Source organism: Echiichthys vipera (genome assembly GCF_963691815.1).
Source record: "Echiichthys vipera genome assembly, chromosome: 4".
NCBI lineage: Eukaryota > Metazoa > Chordata > Actinopteri > Perciformes > Trachinidae > Echiichthys > Echiichthys vipera.
In genome coordinates, this window is record NC_139829.1 from 16,454,570 (window position 1) to 16,481,279 (window position 26,710).

Consider the following 26,710-nt stretch of genomic DNA (forward strand, 5'->3'; position numbering starts at 1 on the left):
TGCTCTTCAGGAATTTAGCATACTTAAAAGCAGCATATCTTAAGGGAAGAATAATGCTGTGTTTAGTAAAAAATGATCATATAGCACTTAGACCCCTAAGACCTTGACCTCGGCAAATGAGAAAAAAGCATCATAAGCAAGACAGCCTCTGTGAAGACAAGCTCTCCCGAAGCACATCAACAGATCTCTTAGACACTTATTGATCTTATGTGCAGGGATTTCTATAATATCTAGGGTCTATGGGCCTTGTAGTATATAGCTCACATTACTTTGCGTGCTTGTGTGTGTGTGTATCTGTGTGTGTTTGACAAGGCTAATTGCGTCAGGGCTGTCTGAGGGCCCCGTTGGCTCCCAAGTCATTACCAGGAAAGACAGATGTTTAAGCACTCAGCAGGCAACATTCATACGTGCACACGGAAACACACAAACTCAACATTACGTACTGTACCTATGAAGGCTATGAGGTGACGCCTAAATCAGGTTTTATGTGAAAAGCACTGATTGATTTCCCACCACTAAAAAGCCAGCTCCATTTTACAGCCCAGCCCAATATTGAATATGACTCTTTACTAAATATCTGGCCAAAGCGCCACAAGGCTTAAAGCTGTGACCTCAAAGCTACAGTGGTTTTTATAGCGCTGCATTATACTCAATGTCTAAATTTGTGTCTGAATTGACTCCAGGATGAATAATGTGTATTTGTGTGAATGACAAAGTGCTGTGCTTGTTTTGTGCGTATCATGGCAGCCATATTGTGCAGGCTGTGTTCTCTCACTCTCTCCCTCTTTTTCTCTCTCTCTGTCCCTGATGTGTTTTCCATGTGTGCTGGAAAGACAAACACAGCTGCACTTTAATGACACTTAAATGCTTCTGGGATTCAGAATCTGTGTGTGTGTGTGTGTGTGTGTGTGTGTGTGTGTGTGTGTGTGTGTGTGTGTGTGTGTGTGTGTGTGTGTGTGTGTGTGTGTGTGTGTGTGTGTGTGTGTCTTTGTATATGGGTGTGTGTTCCTCTTGACCACTTCAGTCAAAAGCCTGTCGAAGCTTCTCTTGCACTGTATAACTACCCCCAGAACTTTGTGTGTGTGTGTTTGTGTGTGTGTCTGCATGGATGGTTGCGTTCCTCAGAGAGTCATGACGCCCTAAATGGTATTTTTGAGCAGCTACGCCTGCCATGAAATAGCTTGTCAGCATCGTCAATCCTGACTGGTGATCTATTTACACTCCCCCCCCCCCTCTTTTACTGTATACCCCAGTTCACAAACACACATACAGTACATATATATACACACTCATGCATGCTTGCACACAGGCTGCAGGGAGTCCCTGGACGAGATGAGACAGGCTGTGAGCTTCAAATGACCCCGAAAACAGAACTGCTGCTGAGTGATAAATGAGACAAATACATGCTGGCACTCTCACTTTCTTTCTATCTTGCTCTCCCTCATTAACACAACACAAATGGAGCCATCTCCCCGCTCTCCTCTCCTCCCATCACTACACATAAATCTTCCCATCTCTATCACTTGCCCCTTTTTACTACTTATCAAAAGGGAAAACCGTTTTCCCCTCCATCAGTGCAGATGTCAGGAACTTCAGATGAAATGGAGCGTAATACTGCGATTTTGTGACGGGTTTAAAATGGACCTGGTGGAACGACAGCATCGCGACCCATCAGTCAGAGAAAACTTTCTGTCTGTCATGGTTTTACAGACATGGTGTGGATGTTAATTTCTGTCAGTTTATACAGTTATATCCTCTCATACTATGGTATGAGTTTTACAAGTTAAACTCTGGGGTCACATATAGTGGAAGCATTACCAGTGCAATAAAGCATGCGGACACACAGTTGAAACAGTGTTCGGATTTATAGCTTACCAGATCAGCTTTGTCACAAAACAAAAAGGTACGATTTAACATTTAATCAAAGAGGCACACAAGTGGACTGGAAAATTCCTTAATGCTAGATCAACCGCTTATTGATGCAAAGTCAGTGTGAGAGATAGGTGAATCAAACAGCAGTTGTTTGCCATGCTGATTCTTTGCTTCCCACAAAATCTGTTTCTTCTTGTCAGCACTTTTCACAACAGTTACTGCAGAAAATGACAATGCGAGTAAGATGCTTCTATTGAGCTGTTGTTTTACTCCAGCTCTGTTGTTTCTTTAGATGTTATGGACTCACTATATCTCACTGTTTCTCCTCTGATTCTCTCTTGCTCTTTCACTCTATCTGACTAAGCTCACATGTTCAACCCTTAGGGAAACTTCCTCGAGTGTAATCAAAGGAAGGCAGTAATCCATTCTCTTGTAGCTACAGTACAGTATGTGTGTGCTTTAGTGTCGGTCAATCTATTAATGTCAGAGTAAATGCACATAAGAAAGTAGACAAGAGTATGAATCTCTGCTGATCAGTATCATTAAATCATTTCATGGCCTGTCACAATAACAAATTTTGCTGGGCGATAAATTGTCCCAGAAATGTTTGCGAGAAGCGATAATATTGTCGATTTTCAACTGATTTAATGATAATGGCATAATAATGCCAGTACACCCGTTCAAAGATCAATATTTGGAAGAATATTTAACACTACAACTCCAAGACATTTTAAATATCCAAAATAAATAAACAAAGCAACAAAGAACAATCTCAGTCTCACTCACAGTCTATTTTAACACACTGGCTCATTTAGTTGCTACTGTTTTACAACAAATGCGACAAACCAGCTCACCGGGAAGTGGTTCACAGCGTTCATTCGGTTTGAACCCGAAGAGCTCCCACAGCAGCTGTGGCGTTTTTTTCAGACCAATTCCATCTTTGTTTTTATACTTCCAAATCTCAGCTAGCATGTCCTCTAGCTTGCTCCTCACAGGGCTCTCCTGCTGCACTCTGGGTAACGGCAGGGGTCCGCCTCCCCACACAGAGACCGTGTGGCTGACAAGTGACTGACACGACACGAGACAGGGTTATCTCCTCATTATGCTGAGGAAGGTAGAGGGGTCAGTGGAAACAGATGCACCGGAGTAAAAACTCTTGTGATCCCGTCTCTTTGATAGAGGGACACCAGGAAAACAGAAAAATGGAAATAATCGCGGCTGGCAAAGTCATCAAGCTCATAAAATGTTATCATGCGATTAAATGATCTATTGCCTATTGCGACAGGCCTATCATTTCACATAACTGTCTGCAAAGCATTTCTCCTATGGGGAGCAGTTTATACAACAGAGGAGTTTGAATAAAAGTAGATGGTGCAACACAGCTAGTAAGCTAATAGCTTTCTTTTGTGTGTCCATAATCATGTCCTTTCAGTCACTATGCAAAGCTCATGATCATGGAGGAGGATTTATAAGTACATTAGCGAACTGCACCCTCAACCTAATTACCTCGTCACAATGGACATCTTTTACAATATGTGCACAATATGTGCACTTCACAACACAAAGTCTGTATCTTTTGAAAAAAACGCCACCAAAGACAGTACAGATCTCACAATATAGGTAGAAAGAAGCCCAGAGAACCGATGCATTGCTCTTCCCTTCACCTCTCAACTGAAACCTGTGGGCCGCGGAAGTCCCTTATCAGAGCTTGACGCTTCAGACAGCACAGCTGTGACGGATGCGCACAAACCTTCTATCATGATAGGGTGAAGATTCAACAAGGTAAGGTGTACAGCATAAACATGAATTGCAAAATTCCATTACAGGGCTCAAGTTTTGCTTAGATTTGAAGACAATTAAGGGGTTGTGGCTTAAAGTAGTGGCCTGAGAAGCCCATAGCTAATCCCCAGTTGGTCTGATAATTCACACACACACACACACACACATGCACGCACGCACGCACGCACGCACGAACGCACGCACGCACGCACGCACACACACATTTCTTCCAACCATTTCCCATCCTGATGTGATGAATTCTGGCCGGAAACAGCCATTTCCCTGAATGTTCCCATCTCTCCTCCGGCATACTCCCTCATCCCTGATTCATTGCCAATAAATCACAGAGAGATAGAGAAACAGAAAGAGAGAGACAGAGGAAGTAAGAAGGGGAGATAGAAGAGAAGAAGGCGGTATAAACCAGTAGATAGTGCACTGGAGATGACTGAGATGAAGGAAAACCAGATGTGTGATGTGTCCTCGTAAACACTGCTCAGGGCAGGGGTGGATTTCACATTGCCAAGTATAGCTGAAAGTACTTCGAAGCGATGACGTCTTATCAAAGAAAACACAAACAACACGGATGCTATAAAAACGGCATTACTGAACGGATATGCTTTATTTCATGGGTACTGGTCAAACTGTAAATAAACAAAGAGAGGAAGAGGCAAGAGAAAAACTGACTGCTGGGTAATTTTCTACTCAAGCCTTCTCATTACGGACACTAATTTATTACACACACACACACACACACACACACACACACACACACACACACACACACACACACACACACACACACACACACACACACACACACACACACACACACACACACACACACACACACACACACACACACACACACACACACACACACACACACACACACACACACACACACACACACACACACACACACACACACACACACACTTATGTCTATGCTGGCAAAACATAGACTAGGATTAAATCCAGTCCTGTCCTTTTCACAAATCAGCGCAGACTGAAACATTCTGCTCTCCTGCCTCCTTTTTCCCATCCTCCACTTCAGCCCATTATGAATGAGTGATGTACTGTACGCCACCTGCAAACTACAATCACTACCTCCTCTGTCGAACCATCAACATCGCACCTCAGCACAACACAGGATTTCTGTCACCACTCGACCTCGGTTCATTTCTCTGCAGGTTTACATTTTACATTTACACTCCTAAAATAGAACTTGGTATCTGTGTTGTTGTGGCATACCTGGGCTAGTCTCATGAGACTCGCAAGCTCCACTGTATTTTACTCGCAGCTCAGTCTGGAGACGTGGAAAGTTCACCCAAGCGCCGAACAAGCTGCTCACGGACGCTTTTTTCTCTTGGATCCTTCTGTTTGAATATGGACTGGGCACCTGATATTGTGCCTAGTATTCGTAAATGCATGTTGCACAAATGGCAAATATCCTTTACCGACATGTTTTTAAGATTCTGAGCTTTGCTTGGACGCTGTTAGCATGTCATATGCTCTGTTGATCTGAATGGTTGATTTGGCACATATGTTGGTGATAGACAGATGGTTTATCCAATCGTTAACCAGTATTTTTGCCCCTTCCCAAAAGATCTCCAAAGGACAGTTCCCAGATGGATATCTTGAGCAAATGCGAATCAATCCGTCTGGCGGACCTGCCCCGCTTCAAGACAAAATCCTGTATTATTTGACATAATAAAGGCAAATAACCTATGACATAATGAAAATGTCATTAAAGCATAGTGGTTAACTGGAGATGATGATAAAACACTCACACACATAGAAAAAGCATGTGGTTTTAAATATATAGGAAAGGTTTTCGTTGCCACCGTACTCTACGGAGGAATTGTTGGATCTATGTAAATCATAAATAAGTCAGAGTGTGGTCTATACCTATTCTGTAAAGTGTCCTGAGATAACTTTTATTATGATTTGGCACTATAAATAAAATTGAATTGAATTTGAATTGAATTGATAATTCATGAGTAAACACATCAGACTCAGCTGTTATTAGTTGATTGTACCACTTTATAGCTGAAAGTGTTTTAGTGCGTCCAATGACGAAGTATGCGTTCACTACATGACCTCGGAAACAATAGTTGCTCTATTGCTCGATCTTTTAGGCAATTTATAGCAGTCAATTTATAGCTTTTTCAGTTCAGAAAAAGAGGTTCTCAATAAACCTTGAGTTAAGATAAAAAAAAAGAAAAAGAAAAACCTTAGCTATAGCTCAATCAGTCCAATTGATTTGGAATGCCTACAGTTGTCCTTCAGCATGTATAAAACAACAATGACCATTCTGCCTTTTAATAAAAGATATTGTAAATTTGTCTCCCAATCTGACACATCTGAAGTAAATTACATACTGTCTCTTTTAACAGATGGCACTGTACAGTTTGAAGACAAGCTATTCCTCTAAACCTGTTTGTTGCTGTTGTTATTGACATCTCCTCAGCCGCAAACATAAACCTGGTGTTGTCACAGTAACCCATAGCACTGACAAGGAAGCTGTAGATTGCCATGTAGGTGCAAATGAGGTGAGAGAGTGACACTGAGATGGAGGCTGACTCATCATCCACCTATTCCGCTGCATCGGTGAAGTTTCGGTGGCACACAGAACGTTAGCCTCGCTGTGACATCAATTTGCTTTGAACTTCCTTGCATAATCTGTACAGTTTAAGTGTTTTTAGCCTTTAAAAATAAAATAACATAGGTTGAAATTTTTAGGTGTGGTTCAAATAACAATCCTATCTCTGGTGATTCATAATTATGACCTCAAAATCCACTAAAATAAAGTTTGGTGAACTTAATAATGGTGCAGCCTTAGATTCAGAGTTAAAAATAGTGTGGTGCAGAACAATTTCTGCAGGAATGACAAGAATTCAGGATTACACCATTTCCTGGATTTGTTTATCCAGGGGAAGAGCTATGTAAACACTTTCTATATACAGAACCTTATCACTGCAGCACCAAATGCGCTGGGATGTGTCATACAGCATTAAATATATTGTATTCGAGTACAGAAGTGTAAAATAGAACTACACTTATCTTGAGTATTGGGGTAATTTACTCCAACATAAGAATTTATTTTAATTTTGGCCATTGCATGTGTATGAGTTAAAATGAAGTTATTTTGGAATTGCTGCATGTGCCAGCCATTAAGCCCAGTCTGCAGACTAGTTGTTCTATGAATCCTGGGAATATTGAACATACTTTATGGCAAAGAGGTTTTAGCAAATTTTTGATAGCTATTGATCATATTTGAGGCATTTTACTGTAAGACCTAGATCAATAACAACTTACCAACAGCATCTTTAACAAGCCCGATGTTGCCAGAAAAGTTGGCCAAGGTCTCCCACTACTCCCAGCTCTTTTACCCTATAGGGTTTCCTGTCTCGATCAGCAGGGGCAGACGGACCCTCTCATTACAGAGACCGCAGATGAAAATGAGAGCAAAATGAGGTCCCATTACCATGCGGGCGTGACTAATATCCCTCTACAGACCTCTCCACACACACTGGACACACGCACGCTCATCACATGCACACACGCAAGTTACACATGTACACGAAAAGTCAGACGTGCACACTAAGATGTGAATCAATAACATACCACAAAACAAAGACGGTGGGAAGTTGGTAATAAACTTTGGCTCTTTTATATTGACCAGATCTTGGGCTGCTCTGAGGGGGCGTCTGGCTAATTCCACTGGGTGCATCTAAACGAGTGTGTGTGTGTGTGTGTGTGTGTGTGTGTGTGTTCCCTAATAATCCATGATGTCATTAGCGTTAAATGCAACCCTTTCTCAGCCTTATTAATGTCCACTAAAAGTCCTACCTTCTCTATTCCCTCCCTCACCAACTCTTTCCTCTCTTCCTAACCGCACTGACATCATCTGACCAGTCCATATTTTATCTCTCCTGTGTTCCTCTCATCTCCTCAAATATCCACTTTGCTCTTCATTTCCTCAAATGCCCACAACAGATTTGTTGCCTTACTGGAATTCAGAATCATCAACTTTTACCTGACCACTATAGTCTCGCTCTTGCTCCAATCCTCAGCTCCTAAAATCTTTTTCTACCCTTTCTTCATTCTCTCTTTCTCTTTCCATAATGTCATTCCATCACCTATTTATTTTCGAATCATCTGCTAAATCCTTTCCTTTTATATTTTTCCACCCAACTGGATCATTTTGTGGCTAATATCCATGTTTCCATTCAAATTTGAAAGGATCTAAAAGATAACCACAGGGGATACATAATGCCCAGCGGTGGCGTCAAGTGTTGTTGTTTTTTATTTATATAGTTCATTCTCATGGCTCTAATAGTATCTTCATTTCTGATTCATCCAAACGGTATCTTCCCCATCTACGTTCATGTCTCCTGTGTTTTAACTGCCCCCCCGTTCTTCTCTCCACCTTTGCCAATCGGGTATGCTGCGTGATTTATAGCCTTGCAACAGGCTGGGAGACTCAGGGAAGAGAAAGGGAGGAGAGGTAGATGAAAAGAGGGGTTGAGGAGAAATTGGGCTGTTTGAAGTACATGAAGGAGTAATATAAAATACACCTGGTCTATCCATGGGGCACTCTCTGCACACAGAAACAAAGGAAAGGGAAAGAGACATAGAGGAGGAGAGAGGGGAGGGCCTGGCCACAGGGGGAGAGAGGTGGATGGAAAGGGGGGGAGGGGTCACTTTGTGTTTCCTTTCAGGATGGCTTTTATGGTGTAACTTCAAACACTGACCTCCCACAACCCAGCCCCTACATCCCGCCTCTTCCTCGCTCCATCCATGCGTCCATTGGTCTCTCCCTCCTTTTTCTCACTATTGTGCATGACCAAGTGGACAGTAATTGGCTATTCTTTAATGAGGCTGATTTCAACCCCCCCCCCCCCACACACACACACACACACACACAGGAAGAGGCCCTTTTGCTGCCCTTCACAAGTAAGTGTATTTGTGTGGATGTGTGTGTACGATGTTAATATGCCAGACGGTAGGTATCAGGTGGTTGAAGGGGGGGCTGCACTGGCTGCGGACTCCACAGGCATTTCACTCAATTTGTGCTCTAAATTACAACACAGGAATTGGAGGTAATCTAATCTGGAAAAATCATGTTCCAAAACAGGGTTTTATGAAATGGTCTCTAGACTTCAGGTAAAGCTTAAAACATGTATACCTTTGATTCTGAATAAAGCTTACATTACATATGTTGAAAGCTGCAGTACAAAGTGTTGAAGGGGAAATTTAAATCCTTAAAAAGTCATTCATTCATTCTTGACAATGAGTGATTTGAAGACACCCCAGGGCACTTACCTAACTTACTCATGCCATAAAATGTAATTTACACAAAAATGAGAGGCTTTGCAAATGTTTCCTACAGTCTACAAAATCTGAGCATATTGAGAGTGATATATAAAAGCTGCTCTACTCTGGCTAATGACTTCTGGCCCTCTGTGGCTTATAGATCAGTGGGCGTTCATTAATGATGCAGGCGTGTGTGCAAATGTGTGTGTCAATTAGTGGGTGGAGGGGATTAGCCATCCCTAGAGAGAACTAATTAACACTACATACACAGGCAAAACCATCTTTTTGGTTATTTTGTGGCATTTTTCAGCATTTACTTTGTTAGGAAACTGTTGTTAGGAATTGTACATTGACAGGAAGTATGGGAAGAGAAAGTAGATGCAACAAAGGTTCAAGGCCAGACTCAAACCTAAGGCTAAATGGTCCCCATCCCCTCCAGACAAACACAGACACCATCCCAGACACACATTGACCATGACCACACAGAAACAGTGAAGGGTATGTGATGTATACAAGCTCTTAAAAGGTTAAATATGTGTGTGACACAACATAAACACAGACTTAAACAAGTACAGGGTAGTCTTTCCTCGCAGACACAACACATAAACAGAATTGGGAGATAATTGTGTTGTCTGTACAATACTGTACAGATTAAGAATCACAGCTACTTTAAAAAAGCAAAAAATAACACAGATAGGTAGATAGAAGTTTAAGAGGGAGGGACACTCGCAGGAGTGAAACGTAGAGCAGAGGGAAGGTAGATAGAGATCTTAATTCAGTAGAGTGCCTCCTACCTCTTTGTAGTTCACCTTGGGCTCTGTTCTCTTCCGCTTTCTTCCCTTCCCCTGATGACTCTGACTGAGGAGAACCCATTTTACAACCTGCAGGAGGGAGGGTGGTGGGGGTGAAGGTGAAGGTAAAGGCGGGAAAAAGAAGAGGGTAGAGGTAGAGAGAGACAACAAAGTGACATTTGAGTGAGTGGCATGAGAGAGTGTGAAGAAGAAACAGAGAAAAAGGGTACAGGAGACAAGTAATCCGAAAGGTCGAATGATGACAGAAAGAAAGACAAGAGAGGAAGGAAAGGGTGTACAGCAGACGTTTCTGCAATAGCAGAAACTGAATTAAAGCGCATTTTCCATCTCTCAAGTGGAAAGACAGACAGGAATATACACATACAGACTCTCACTGAATCACTGAAATGCAAGTCTTTACAGAGAGTAAAGTAGACACATACAAATGTACAACAGTCTATAGCTCCTTCTCCCCCTCTCTCCTAAACACGCACATTAATTCCAACCTTTAAGCGCTCACTCCATATATAACCAACACGAACGGCCGGTTGAGACAAAAGAGTAATAGTGAAAGTATCTTGCTGTGATGAAGCCTGGAGCACAGTAACTCCCTACACCATAGATCTCCATTAAACAGCCAATCACTATCAAGGCCAAACTGTACCTCCTCTCCTTCGCTTCAGTTTTTATCTCAGTATAAATACGTAACACTGTGTGAAATGTAAAAGAAAAAAAAAGTGAGGTTTCCAAGCAGTTAAACAGCACATAAAGTGGACGAGTTCTTTCTAAGATTCAAGGTATTTCTATTTTATTTGACATAGATTCTCTCCGGGTCTGATTCGATTTTATATAAACGGGCAGATTAATTGGAGAATTGGAGAATAAAGGCAAGGTAATTAAAAACACCATGGGAGCTTTATGGGAAATCTGATAGGCAGCACAGAATGACAAGCAACAGATGTACATCGCTGTGTGCCGCACTTCACTCCGAGACAGACAGAGGGAGAGACTGAAACAGGGAGCAAATGAACAGAAGAGAGGTAGATGGGGTGCAAAGAGTTAGAGATAAGAGATGGTATCAAACATTATGAAACACAGGATGCAAACGAAGAAGGATAAAAAAAAAAACAACAACAATAGAGATGGCAGTACAGAGAAACAGAAACAGAATAACAGTGAAGGAAAAAAAGACTGAAGAAACACAGATGACAATCGTATCAAGCAGTCTAAGGTGCAATATTTCAAATATGAGAGCTACTCCAGAGTCTGTCTGCCACTCCCTGAAGACGAGAGGAAGAGACTGGTAAAGAGAGAAGAGGGGGAGAGAAAGTGCTTACCTCCGCTTTGACTTCTTCCACCAGCCTTGCCTGTGACCACACGGCGCTCCTTTCATACAGCCACTGAACGACAGAGAAGAAGGGAGAGCAGTGAGCCGGGGGCAAGTGATCGGAACAGAGTGGAATGTTTGCAGAGGCAGAGTGAGAGAGTGTGTGAGAGAGAGAGAGAAAGAGAGAGAGAGAGAGAGCAGGAAGGGGAGGGAGAGAGGAGAGGTGGGAGGAGAGGAGAGGGAGGAGGTGGGAGTGCAATCACTTGTTCCTCTGACGGAAACTCGCAAACTGACTCTGGAGGATGAGAGAAAGAAGGAAGAGAGAAAAGAGGAGGAGGAGGAAGAAGAAAAAAAAACCTGCAATAACTAGCAACTACAGGACGGACAGTCACCTCAGTCCTCATGCATGCAAACGCACACCTACGCACAGAGAACAGCTAGTAGGCACAAACACACAGCACTTACTCTCTAACCTTATTAAGGCTTTCAGCAGAGCCACAGCTCGAGTGATGTGAATCAGAGTGATGACGAGGAGGGTTTTGTGTGTGTGTGTGTGTGTGTGTGTGTGTGTGAAGACAGACAGGTTTGTAATGTCACACACACACACACACACACACACACACACACACACACACACACACACACACACACACACACACACACACACACACACACACACACACACACACACACACACACACACACACACACACACACACACACACACACACACACACACACACACAAACAAGAGATATGCAGCATCATATTCATAATAGGATACACACATTACCACGCACACATGCAACACTTATAGAGATAGAGATAGATATTAGCACTACCATAGACAAACACTATACACTATAACTGCATGCTTGAGTACTCCTCTCTGTGTATTATATAAGTACTCCAACAGAAATATCATGAAGGTGTGTGTAGAAGCCGAGGAGATTGTGAGAGAGAGGCAGACACAGAGAGAGGGAAGCGTTAGAGTGGGTTGTATAGAATGTAGTGAGTGTTGAAGCAGTAAATTGGCATTGTGTAACAGGATACCTCACGTATCTTCCTAGATCCCCACTACCATTCCCTGAATAGCGAGGCTTTTGTCTACCTCGAACTCTCTCTTCGTCCCACACCCCCCGTTTGTGTAGTGTCTCTCTAGTGAATCAATATCAGATTGTGTGTGAAGTTACAGCTCTCACTCATAAACACGCATGAGAAGCATGCCCTATATCTGCCCCTGTATCTTCCTGAGATCAATACGCACTTAGGTGAATTATCTACAAGAATGGATATCTTATAGAATATTTCAAACCTAGAAACAATGCCAGATAATAACAATACCACAGAATTGATACCGATATCAAAACTATGCCTTTTCGATAATTTACTTTGTTGAGTATAGACACATTTCTAAAAAATAAAAAATAAACTATTTTGAAAAATATAATAAATAGGACAAATCTATTACAGTGTTTAATAAATCAAACAACTAGCCAAATCCAACAAAGAATTTGGTGAAGACTTTGCTGTATGTAATCTTTAATGCTACAGACACAGCTAAGTGTTGAGGTTTGACAACCAGCCATTATTTTCAACTGAGAAAGTTTGAGCTGCAGTAATTGGAACTCTTTTCTTTGTCATATCAGCTAGTTTAGCTTTTCTAAAGCTGCAAAGGCTTACTACCTAGAGGTAAATCCAAATCCAATTTCTGCCTGGAAGGCTTGCGAACGTTAAACTGCTAAAAAAAAAAAAAGAAGTAGGTAAAGCAGTTTAAGTATCCAAGTAAATCAGTCCATCCCTGTCTCCTAAAAGTGATGTTCCCATACAACTAAACAGTATCCTCAATTACGTTTCGAGGGAAATGTATTTTCTCCCATTTAGGGGAGTAACTTTGTTTTTGATGGAGACCATATACTTTTATAATCAAAGTCTGCATACGGAGTAGTTTGGTGTGGATGGATAGCTCAAACAAATACACTTTCACCCAGGAAACCAAAAGTCAACACTGACTTCTTTGAACTTACATACTTTATTTACCTCAAGTATGTAACGTACTTAACTCACATACATAACTAAACCTAACAAACTTATTTAACCTAAACCATTTTTTCCCCTAAACCTAACCATGTAGTTTAGTTTCAATCCACAATGTTAACAAACATGTCTGTTTCCCTAGAAACTTAATTGAGAATGCAGTTTAGTTGTATGAGAACATATTTTTCAGGAGACAGAGTTGATCAGTCTGCGATAATTGGTCACAAAAAGACGCTTTAATTGATTGATAAGCCAGGCAGAAAAAAACAAACCTAAAATGATAATGTAAGTTGTAGGATTTAAGAGAAGGCATCAGGCTCTGGTGACTCAAGGGTTGTCTTTAACTAAACAAAGTATCTCAGCCTAGATCCATCATCCCAAAGGGAGTGCTTACTCATCTAAACTCAGGTCTAAAATAGGCAAGCACTGGTCTTCCCATTCCACAACTCTTTCTCCGGGATAGGTGAAAGCCATTGTTTATTATTAGGCCAAATCATTTCCTACCTTTCTCCACCTCAAGCACATTGTCCAGAGACTTAAAAAATGTGTTTGTGTCTAATGTACATAATACACAAGCACTTGCATTTATAAAAGGTTTCAATCGATCTGGCTGATCTTATTAGATGGTGACTGGCACATCAAACACAAAAAAAGCCTCAGCAGGAACACTTTAGCCATCACCCAATCAGAGGTGAGAAAACAGCAGTCCCTTCATGCTTTTACTTCCCACCCTCAGAGGCCCCTGAAAGGCTACAGTTACATCATCACACAATCTAGAAGGTGAATGTTCGCAGACAGCAACAAGAGTACAGACACACAAAAATGCACATCCACACAGTTCTAATTAAGATCAGTTACCATGGAGATGGGAGAAATGAAGAAGCTGTTAAAGTGGATTGATTGTGGGAGTGTGTGTGTGTGTGTGTGTGTGTGTGTGTGTGTGTGTGTGTGTGTGTGTGTGTGTGTGTGTGTGTGTGTGTGTGTGTGTGTGTGTGTGTGTGTGTGTGTGTGTGTGTGTGTGTGTGTGTGTGTGTGTGTGTGTGTGCGCGTGTGTGTGGCTTTGAAATCCTAGCATCTATGACAATGGGTCTTTCTCAATTATGGCCAAGGCAGAGTAGCACTGCTCACCTTGTCAAGAAGATACAGTAACACCCTGGGTGATAATAGCTTTTTCAAGAACTAAACAGTCAGTGATGCCTAAAAGGGGAATTAAATTCTTTATCAATATGTCATCCTGTCTTTTGTGAAACAAATTTGAATAACTTTCTTCAAGTTGAACTTTAAATATGGGTTTCTACAGTATGTTGTTATGGGGGGATGTCATCATCATCTAGAAGTTTCGCCTACTGGCTAATAGTCATACGTCATTTAAGCTGTAGCATTAATATACTGAAAGCTATTTACTTCTAATATGAGACATAATTGCCATTACGAGAGCGTCATTACACTGCCATTTACAGCTGGTAAATAGTGAGACAAATGCTAGACCGCTCCTCTCAGCTAGAGCAAATGCTTGGAGCACACTCCTGCCGAAAACAAGAAACATTCCTGTACATGGAACTATAGGCTATGTAACACTGTTGGTTTTGAACTGGATCTGAACACAACATCTTAATTAACCTACATTGAATTTGAGTTGATTTCAATTATTGATTCATTATTAAGGATGATAGCATTTAGGTTTCTGCAGTAAGTATAATTCTTGCTATGTGGCTTTCATGTTGAGGCAGTCAGGCTGTGGTTAGTACAGTGAAGCCAGCAGGTTGCTGAATGTTGCCCTTTTCATGATTGACAAAAGGGTAAAAACAATGGCAGCTACAGTAAATGGAAGTGGTCTGGATATCTTAAAGTGAAAAATGTTTACACTAGGGGTGATTGTAAATAGTTATTTTGAGTGTCAGTGCACACACTGGACCGTTCGGATCACTGTAGAATTATACCGTACAGTACAGAGAATCCAACAACCACACTGAGTGGTAGAGCGTGCGCTGGGAATTTCTGTCTCAGGGGAGGGAGCAACAGAGTGCCAAGCATAGTGAATGGAATTTACAATTGCACCATAAGATGTGCCATCAGCCCTTCCAAGCCAAAACTGGAAGAACTATATATTTCATAAACAGGAACCACTCTAGTCAGTAAACAAAGATTATGAAATAATCTACCTGTCTTTTATCAGGTATGAAAGGATCACAATAAGTGTTTAAAAAAAGTACTTTGACTGTCATTCAAATTTAGTCTTTAGTTTTTTCCATTTTTGATATCTAAAATTAGATTGTAGATTGGAGTGTAGATATCTGAAATTGGAGTTTTTCCTAATAAGAATTATATATCCAAAATGCAATTGTGGATATCTGAAATTGACAGCCCAATACATATAAATGGTAAAGGTTACTCTGTGGGCAGGAAAAATGTCAATGTGGATATTTTCTTCTTGACTAGGGATAATTTCATTACGGATATTTTAAGTAAATATCCAGTATAGCTCCTAAATATCAAAAAATCTGCTTATACTTTTGAAGGATTTAAAGATATCTTACATTTAGTTTGAATTGTTACAATTAAAGTAGTAGATATAATAGTAAGAATGATATAAGAGTAAGAATGTTTTTTGTGGATATCTTAAATTTCTATTCTGACTAGTGAGGATACAGTTTTGACTAGGGGAAATGCTACTCTGGATATCTAAAATGTAATTACAGAGTGTGAATCGATTAAATGTTAAAACAGTTTGGCATACTATTGTGTGATCAGTTAATACTTTGGCATTTAACTTTTATGAAAATATATTTAATGTATTAAATCAGCATTGTCACACATACTGTATATATATTTGAAAAAATAACAAAAGACAGAAGGATAGACTCTTCATACCTCTGGAATTCCCGGTCGATCAAGCCAGTCAGCATAAATAGCACTGAGGGTGAGGCCTTTTCTGGAACACAATTGCAAAAGTGTGAGCCTTATTCCTATTATTATAGCAGTGACTGTTGTTGCCCAAGACACACTATGAAATAATGGCTGGGAAAAATACTGTTGGGGTCATGGTTGACTTGAGGTCTAGGCCAACACCTTAAACAAAATGAGGGGCACACACACTTTCCTATACAAGAGCAAGCAAATGGGCATGTACAAACAATGAATTGGGTTTATTTGTATGCATCTGAGCAAGTATGCATGTGTGTGTGTGAGTGTGGCTGAGGATAAGTGTAAAATGGATGGTTTGTATTTAAAAAAAATAAAACGGTCATATACCATACACAAAAAACACAGTGACAGAACTGGCGTGCAAAAAAACTTGCACACGCAAACAAACATTCTACAAGTATGAATGTGTAGGCAAAGTGTAAGCTGGAGAGTAACCACACAGCACTACACTCCGCCCATCATCAATCCTACCTGCCAGTGCTTAAAGGAAAATTCCACACTTGGCAAGTCTGAAGCTATTATTGTACATCAATATGTAATGTGACTTTCAGCCCATTAAAGGGTTTTGTTTTGTAGTGAAAAAACTTTGATTTGCAATGTTGAACACTAGTTTTGTCTCAGTAATGTTCTTCTAACTGAAGTTCAATTAGTGATTTCCACACTTGCCGAAATTTGCCAAGGAACTTGATCCAATCAGAAAGAACAGATGCGGGAACCTCAAGTGAACACACCTTTGCATCTTGCATAAAATTATCAAATATGTCTTTTTCAGAAATTGGATGAAAATTCAAAAATGGAGAAATGCTGGATATTTTAGTTTTATTTTCCAGCTTTCCATGATAGTGTGATGCCCTTATTGACACTTATTCTGTCCTGTTCTGTTTAAGTCAATTGGCTTTGACTGTAATGCTCATTACACAGAAGAAAACTTTGCTATGGGGCCACAGAGGGTTCAACCTATGTGCGAGGGCCATTTTAGGGCAACTCAGCTCGTCAGGCTCAGCTCTACGTTGTCAGACTTGGATCAACATGTGTCAGTCAAACTGCACATCATCTGCCTTTCAACACTTTGAGCTGAAGTTAATGTTAACATGCTAACATGCTCTCAATTTATTGTGTGCGGACCCAAATGTCTCAGAATGTCAGACTTTATGGCAATCCTTCCAATTCATGTTGAGATGTTGCAAGGTCAAGGCTGTGCTCCTTGCTTCCATGCGCTAGTAAAGTCCTCCTGCATCATTTCATATTGTATATTTGCTGTTAGCTTTGGCAGATGAAAAGAAGGCTTTACAGAGACATGAAGCTCATAAAAATCTGTTCATACTCCACTGTGTATAAGAAAAGGTAATACTCTGCTTAAAGCATGAATTTGCCCAGAAACTGGACATAAAAACATCACGAGTGACCTCACTACAAGCTAATTTCAGCTTTTGGCATGTGGAGTTGAACCATAGGGAGTATATAAAGACTAAACATCTGCCAGATCAACCGCAAGACACCATGAGGTAGGATTACATGGTATTATGTGAACATAGTTTTCTTGTGTGGCAAACAAAAGGTTAATACAGTTAATACACCACATGACCTGTCAGTGTGTCTATTCTCATCCTGACCATTCGAGCGGGTTGTTTACTGAAAGAAGCATCAGATCCAAATATTGACTGTCCTCAACTCCCCCTGTTCAATTCAATCAATTTCAATTCAAGAGCAGACAAAAGGGTGCTGAGGAAATAGGGATGTGAAAAGAGAAGCCTGGTTAAGAGTTAAAGATTGGGAAAAATAAAGAGAACGACAGACAGACAGAGAGAAAGACGAGAGACAGACAGAAGAAGAGGTTAATGAGGCAATCAAGAGAAATAGAGAACTGAATGATTAAGCGAGCGCAGAGAGGGAGAGAGAAAATTAGAGAGAGGAGGAGAGCAGGAGGAGCAGTTATCCTTTTACACTTCAATTAATATGAGAGTGGATGAGACTGCTCTCTCAACAGGATTGGTTTTGGTAGCTTTTCACTGGTCATGTTTCCACAGAAGGAGCAAGAACAGAAGCCAAATCAACACATGCTCATATATTTGACAATAAATCTCCCAAAAAGTTGCATCTGTTGAGAAAAAGAAAGTTGGAATGCTAAGTTCAAAACTGGAAATCAGGCTGTGAATACTTGAGCACAAAAGTGGTTTTAATGAGTCTAGACATTTCATTATTCACCACGTTTCAATTTCACTGTAAGCATTATTCATAGCCACTTACATACCTCTCCATGCCGGGAAAGGTAATCAGCAGCATTTGCAGGAAATCCTGTACAAAAAAAGTACAAAAAAAGACGGACAGAGAATGGAGGCATTTAGGGAGGTGTGGGAGGAAGAAAAAAAGAAAGAGAAAGGCATACCTGATCTTAAGTCAGGAGTGCAAGGTTAAATAGTGTTTATGTTACATACATTATTTAGTGAGAAGACTCAGCCTGCCACTAAAGAAACAGGAGCCAGGTGGATCACATCACATATCCCACACACAGAGAGAGAGAGAGAGAGAGAGAGAGAGAGAGAGAGAGAGAGAGAGAGAGAGAGAGAGAGAGAGAGAGAGAGAGAGAGAGAGAGAGAGAGAGAGAGAGAGAGAGACAGAGACAGAGACAGAGACAGAGAGACAGAGAGAGAGAGAGACTTCCAGGTGTGATCACTCAGCTTCATGGCCCCAGCAGAATAAACATGGCTGAGCTGATGTACGTCCATCTATTAAAATCCAGCTGGAGCATTTTCAACTATTGTAACACAGTGGCAATCAAGCGTACATCAGCCTCCAATTAATTTCTGGAAATAACATGGCTCAGAGCGCCTAATAGACAGGTCATATTAAAACAGTTAAAATCTGAGCTCAGATTTTATTAACAGCCTCTCAAGTAGCTGCAAGTCAATAATGAAGTTATTCATGTTTCCTATATTACAGCTTCACCTGAGAGAAAATTAGCTGCCCGTGGTATTTCTTCACAAATAATCTGAAGAAGTTGATGAATTGTTTCTCTCCCACTTGACTGGCCAAGAACCTGAGGAGGAAGTAACCCTGGACAAAGAACAAGGCAAATAAAGTCAACAAAACATGATCCATGTTAGGCAAGTCAGGGAAACACTGCAGCAACATCTATAGTTATTATGAGTGCTATTCCAAGCATATCCAACTAAGAGTGGGCTACCAAGGGCATAGGGTTCTTGAATTTATAGTTTATATGTTCTACAGCCCTTCATCATTTTCCTTTCCTACTTCCTCCACCCTTTTCCCCCCACATTTATCTCACCTTGAGGTAGTGGACTTGCATGAAGGTTTTGTCAGGGTTGAGGGCATGTTTAACCATGGAGGAGCCAGACTCACTGACCTGACCGGTGTTCTCCATGTTAGGTCTACAGAAGGACAAATAGAGCGGAGAAACGAAAATACAACAAAAGATGAGATAGGTAAGGAGTTGGGCATAAACGGACAAAGATGTTAGGACCCTTAATGAACAGGAAGGTGTACCGAATATAACCCAAAAGCAAAGACAAAGCGGCATGAAGCTAAAGAGCCTAAGAACAGAGTTTGCATTTTATCCTCACTCCATTTTAGTAGCAGGAAAACCACATTTTCTACAGAGCAAGAATACACCGTCAGCAACACTAAATCCATCCACTCAGCCAGTCCTCTGAATGGCCAACACATTGCCAAGTTGCCATACCTTGCCTGAGGCAGGCTTGAAATCAAGCTGCAGATATATAATAGTTTGCTATACTGTTTATATGACCTCACACTGCTGTGCTCTGACTTTACTGCCCATGACTCACTGAGCGAACATATAGCACTTCCACAAAAAAGCACCCCTGACTACAGGCACAAAAGAGGCATGCTCTAGGTTTCGCTTTCCCTGTCACACAGATACAAATCATTCTTTCAACCTCCATAAACACACATAAAACCAATGAAAGCCAAACAAACATAGCACTGCCGTGGGATGCTGTGCAATGATAGTTTCAGTTAGGCAGTATTGATCAGGCTGAGCAGATTAACTCAGTGTGCCAATAGGAGGGCCTTGAAGCATCACCCTCCTGCCAAGTCGATACACCAGGCGCCTGGCCTAACAATCAATACACCCTTCATCACTGGCTAGTACTTTACCAAAGGACTGATTCATGACAGGGCCAGACACACACATACTATCAGAGAGACCAAAATCACACATTCAAAATCATCATTCACACTGATTGATGTATAATTCAAAATCTCAATATTTAATCATTCGATTTTGGCTTCAGCTGTAAGACACGAGTTGGTTGAATATTGGATCTGTTTGAGTCTTTGTACAGGCATGCTGAGCTGAAGAGCGGAGAAAGGGGAGTAGATTAGGGTTAAAGACAAGAACAGGAGGAGGTGTGGGAGAAATTGAGGGCAGGAGATAGACAGGAATGTTTGGTTTGCTCAGTGGACTGAGAAAAGAAGTCATCAACTTCCTGGAATTTCTAAATTAAACTGGACACCTAAAAGGATGTCCATCATGTAAATTAGGGTGTATTCCTCCTGTGTGCTTTTCATATAGATGCTATGTGTGAAGAAGAAAATCCCTATACATGGCCTGATTTGGTAAAATCTTTTTGGAAACATCTTAGTAATGAGTCCCAGTGTCTCCATGTATCATGACCAAAACATCTCCCCTCTTTTTATCTTTTTTTTAACTTGCTCTCTGTCCAGTCTCCTGCTCGTTGTGCCCATGACTGTCTGTTACTACTGATAAGATGAAATTGACTTTTTTTGAGACAGCAGGATGTGCTGTATCCCTGGGAAATTGTGTGTGTGTGTGTGTGTGTGTGTGTGTGTGTGTGTGTGTGTGTGTGTGTGTGTGTGTGTGTGTGTGTGTGTGTGTGTGTGTGTGTGTGTGTGTGTGTGTGTGTGTGTGTGTGTGTGTGTGTGTGTGTGTGTGTGTGTATGTGTCAGCTAGAGATGTACAGAGAGAAAGAGGGACTGGGGCAAAAGACAAAACCAACGTAACCATGTATTTCCAGAAGAGAAAATGTGTCGGTTTCCTGTGTAAGAGATACTGGCGGGACAGCGTGGAGAGGAAAATGTTGATCCATCACTGCCCTGTTGGACAAAGGAACTCCACCCTTCCAACTGTCCAGACCAGGGATGTATGGATGTGTAAATCTCTGTCTTTTGCGGTCTCTCTTTGTCAGAGAGGATTTACTACAACTTTAAGAGGAATCGCTGCTCGCTGCCTTGGAGAATCACACAATAGCTCAATGTATTGCAGAATAAACGGTGCTCTTATCGGAATCGTAGGCCATGTGTGTGAGAGGGAGGGTGTCTCTGTGTGTGTGTAGCCATACAATCACCTGGGTGTGTCTGAGATTGAGAGAAAGAGCAGGAGGAAATCAGGATCTATAACTGACAGAACCTAATGTAAAATGTACACACACACACACACACACACACACACACACACACACACACACACACACACACACACACACACACACACACACACACACACACACACACACACACACACACACACACACACACACACACACACACACACACACACACACACACACACACACACACACACACACACACACAAAGACGTTTATAGCTCCGCAAGCCATATCCTGACAAATTACACTGGGTTGACTGTTGAAACCGGATAAGGTAGAGCATTTCTCCCAGCAGCCCAGTGAATCAGCAGGGAGAATGCCGTCTGGCCCAGGCTGCCCTAAATATAACTCATCTGAAATGGACTGATAAACACTGGCCACTGGGGCCCCTGCTGGATCAGGGGGTGTCGATTGTGACCCACTGAACACAATCTGCCATTTAGCCTTCATGTGTGTTTGTGTGTGTACACTGGTGGTTTTATCAGTCTGTACATCCCATTGCGCTTTCTTTTCCTTCACGAAGACCTCTTTGAAATTTCACGTCACGTTTCCCCATAAATGTAATCCTAAGCAATGGAGTCACATCAGGACTTGGACCCATCCAGTCGTCCAGAGAATTCACAGTAAATGAGGGAGCGTGTTGATGATGTTCTATCATGCGGCTGGCACTACTGGAATGAAAATAATTGAGGGTGAAGAAGAAGACGGCATGAAGATGCCAACTTAAATGTCTAACTGGAGAGACAACGAGATTCAGGAACTTCTGTTGGAAATCATTAGAAAAATTCAAGGAACGGCAGGAGAGTTGTTGATGACAAAGTTACGAACCGACTGCATGACCACGATGATTTCTGCATCATATCCTGCCTCCCGCTCGCTCTTTCTCTTTCCTACAGGCATACAGTGTTGAGTTTTATGTTATATAGACCATTCTTTTATTTGTTTGTTTTGTAATAAATACATTTTTGAAATATGTTGAAATAAATGTACCTATACAAATCGTTGTGTTGAATTGGTTTGCCCTATTATGGACATACAGTAATGTGCAAAAACAGAGGGAATATTTGAACATCTAACCCATAGTATTGACTGGAAATGGGTCAGAGTCATTGGCCATAGAGAGATCGTACGCCACATATGACAACAAAGACCCTCCTTGAATGGAGTTGGGCTTACAATCTCCTTCTCATCGATGATGAGATGTGCGGTTAAAGGCTAGTAAGTGAACCTGAAAGTTGAGACTGTCACTTACTGCTCCCAAGGTCAAGAATGATCTTCTGTGCTCCAATAAAATGAGACCTGACTGTTTGGCAGTTCGTTTTTAAATACATTTTGCTTCAAAACATGAATTTGGTAAGGCTTTTTTTATGGGTCTGTCATTTCTTGCTAATTTCCTGAGGGGTTTCCTGGACAGAACTTTTTAAATTACTACTAAAAAAGGAAAATAGGATTTTCCTTTTAAGAACGGCTTCATTTTAATCCAAATAGATATTCAGTTATTATTTATTTATTATTGGCATATTTGTTGAATTTCTATGCTTGCCTTTAGGTAAATTTCATATTTTTGCATGTTTAGCTGCTGTGCACTGAAACACTCTCTCGGTTACAGAGCAATTAACTGAACATAAATGAACACCGATTATATTTTCCCTATAATTGGTACCAAATTACATAGCATAGACATTGTTGCAGCGCAAAGTCAAACATCAGCGTGCATGCAGACTTCCACTCTGTCTGGTTCTTTGTGCAGCTAGTCTACGATGCCCTCTCTAGCCCAGCAAACTTCCATGTGTGGGGTAATTGCAAGACACCTCCCTGCCCCCTTTGCTCTGGTAGAGGCTCCTTAGAACATCTCCTCAGCTGCTGCACAAAGGCCCTGGCTGATGGTCGCTATCACTGGCGCCATGACCTGGTACTCAAAGCAGTTGCTGAGAGCATAGCCTCAGCTATCAGAGCCAGCAAACAACATTGTGCTCCAAAGAAGGCAATCCCCTTCATCAAAGCTAGAGAGAGACCCCAGCCATATCCACAGAAAACAACAGGCCTACTCAACACAGCCCCCGATTGGCAGCTGAACCTTGACCTGGGAAAACAGCTGAGGTTCGCCCAGCACATTGCATCAACATCTCTCCGGTTAGACATGATCATCACCTCTGAGGCTTCAAAACACCTGATCATACTGGAACTGACAGTGCCCTGGGAAGAGCAGATTGAAGAAGCCAACAAAAGGAAACATGCCAAGTACCAGGAATTGGTGGAGGAGTGCAGGGGCTGGAGGCTGTAGAGACTTTGCAGGCCGCTCTTTCTGTAAAGTGCTCGGCCGATTTGGTGTTACATAGGCGGCCAAGAAGAGGGCCATCCAATCCGCAAGTGAAGCTGCAGAGAAAGCCACAACGTGGCTTTGGCTGAAAAGGGCAGATCTGTGGGTTGCTACTGGGACACAAGCCGGGACTTGATCACCCTGGCTGGGCTGCCTGGTGGAGGCTGTCGGATTTTGCTAGATCCAAAACACCCAATGACCCCAGGATACTACATCACTGAGTATGTGTCCCAGTGCATCCAGGAGATGTGTCTTTAAAGCTTTTTCATACTTTGTTAAACAATGCCTTCATCGCCCCCACCTCCGACCTCTTCAGAAATTACAAATAGATAAGATAAAGTGTTACCCTGTATGCATTTAGTCATTAAGATAACGTGAGAGCCGGGTTCCTTTATGCCTCAACATGTTTTTCCCTTTGCTTTAAGAGATGTGGGGATTAGGAAATGGATTTTCCGTGGATGCCACTTGTTATTTCAAAACTACTGTGTGTTTCCATGTTACATGGTCAAAATGTATGCATACATGGGTATGGGCACGTATGTATTTGTGAGTGCATGTGTTGTTTGCATTTTTCAGATGTTGTTGACTTAACCCTGTCAGGTGCAGAGAAACCTAATCCTGATCCTCCTAATCACCCGTGTGTCTGCCTCATAGGGGAACACCCTGATAGATTGCTCGACTGACACAGCGCGAGTGCAGAGTTTAACCCTTTCACTCACACAGCGTCCTACTGTATTTCAAAGATATTCTCTGTGTCACAATAATCTATTCTGATGTCTGATGAAGGGCTGGGGCCTGAAACGTTACATGGTGCAATAAAAACGCTATTTGGAGCTGATTCTGGTGTGCGGACTCACCATTTATTCTTACAATAATTTATTCTAGCATGTTTAAGCCTACCACAAACAGTACTAATACTGACTAATACTTTCACTAACGCTAGCACTGGCACATGACAACACATTATTAGTGAAGTGACATAGTTAGAACTAAGTGCCAAGAAGAAAAGCCATGAAATCAGTAGCGCATTGATTTGCTGTCACGCTCTGCACGGTCTCTTACAAGAGTGAATGTCAATAGCAAACTACAAGTGCCATCTCCAGTGGAGATGCTTTTTTGTTCAAAGGAAGAGCTTCAATATGAAAGGCACACTGCTAACAAGTGCATTTTCACCCATAAACAGTTAATTCAGGCTTGGGTTTACATCTATAATCCCCTGATGACACTGTGCTTCCAACCTGGATAAAACAAACAGGGTGTGGGTCCCACAATGCCAGGATCCGATGAAGAGTTTGTGTGTACTTGCTGCGCTTGTGTGTAAAGCTTTTCTGAGACAGTACACCTGGATATACTTGCCACACCTGCCACACCTGTACCCCTGGAATGCATATACCTCACGCTCACGTGTGTCTGCACATGCAGACACTAACAAAAGCTTACTCTCATCTTATTGTATCTTATACAATGGAGAAAAAAAGAACAAGAACAAGTGCACTCTATTCAAACGTTTTCCTCTCCTAGTCTGAGTAAAAGTGTAATTAAGTAGTCACATTGACTGTTGTGGGAAGATGTTTTCTCCTCTGCACATGTTAAACCTATGGTGGTTTAGTAAACCTCTATTGGAATTTAGGAATAAAATTAACAGTGGGGAAGGCAATCTGCTGTCAGCATTTGGGGCAGATGTCAGTTTACAGTACTGTGTCCTGCATGCTTATTAAAGATGCTGTTGCACTTTTCTCAAGTAGCTATTTTCTCTGCAGTGTAAACACGGTTTGCTGATATTAAAACATATGTACTTGACCAAAAAGCACACACTCACCTGAGGATTTGAAGTACCTCCTCTGAGTTCTGCAACTCATCAGAGAGTCGTCTCCACCTCAGAAGTGCCTTCAGGTCAGACTGTTCTGCTGTATCTTGTAAGGAGAGCTGGAGGGAGAGAGGGAAAGGATTATGACAGAGCAAAGAAATCAGAAGGGGAATGAATAATTCATTCAGCAAATTGATTAAATGAAAAGTCAAATGCTCACTAATATCATGACAAAAGCAGCACTGTCACTCTGTCTTATGATTTTGGCAGCAAAAAAAGGTCTACTTAAATCTGTTTATATTTCTTCAGAGCCAAGCACAAATCACAAAGGTGACATGGTTAAGCAGTGCAGACACAAGAAAAACATTTGTGTAACTCTAGATGGTGTGGGAAAGCAAGTACGAGGATTTGCACATCACCGGATCAGAGCTGAAGTTAGTGTTGCAAGCAAATGATTCATACCGATGCTCCACCCTCATCCTTTGTCCTGTTGTTTTTTCTGCAGGTATCCTTAATCAGCCTCAGTATGGGCTTGATTAGAAGGACATCTGAAGCAGTGTGAAGTACACAGTCTTCAAACTTTTTTTCAAGTGGTTCAGCTTAGTCTTCTTATATTTTCGAAGGTCAGGAGGTTTGGGTTTTACAGTTAATTTTTATGGTTGGCCCAGAAACTTCTTTACCCTATAATTTTGTTTGGACAACTCCTCTGACCTTTCAATTTCTTGCTTTTTTGCATTTGGACTTGGATGGTGTCTTTATAAACTGTTTCCTTGTGTGCTTGACGTATGTTTTTACTACAGTAATGGCTAACTCTACTTGACATGCATTCCAACCACAACAGTAACATTTGAAAATCCTGGCATATAAGTTGTGGAAATGTAAGGTTGGAATGTCAACTTGTGTTTCCCCAAGTTGCATTTTACCAAATGGTATGAAGGTGCTGGATCATACGATATCAAGTTGCTTTCTCAATGATAACTTCCGCCTCAAGATGACAACAGAAAACTAGGCTTAACAAGTTGGCTTAAGTGGTGTATCTCAAAGCTCATATTGCTATTGAAAATGTTCCTCTACCTGAGGTGACCTAAAAAGGCCACCATTAGTTACTTTTATTAAATAGCTGTAGTGAACTACAATCATTGA

General features: G+C 41.4%; 1 protein-coding gene across 1 annotated transcript in view; it reads right to left on the reverse strand.

Annotated features, from left to right (window-relative positions):
* The window catches only part of aopep (aminopeptidase O (putative)), an 81,411-nt gene that overhangs the window by 27,870 nt on the left and 26,831 nt on the right, over nt 1-26,710 (reverse strand). The window contains exons 8-14 of the mRNA XM_083911858.1: nt 25,580-25,686; nt 19,337-19,439; nt 18,997-19,104; nt 18,302-18,345; nt 15,997-16,057; nt 11,099-11,161; nt 9,765-9,851 (exon numbers count right to left, since the gene is read on the reverse strand). Of these exons, the coding sequence (XP_083767984.1) occupies nt 9,765-9,851; nt 11,099-11,161; nt 15,997-16,057; nt 18,302-18,345; nt 18,997-19,104; nt 19,337-19,439; nt 25,580-25,686 (573 nt within the window). The remainder of the gene's footprint in view (nt 1-9,764; nt 9,852-11,098; nt 11,162-15,996; nt 16,058-18,301; nt 18,346-18,996; nt 19,105-19,336; nt 19,440-25,579; nt 25,687-26,710) is intronic.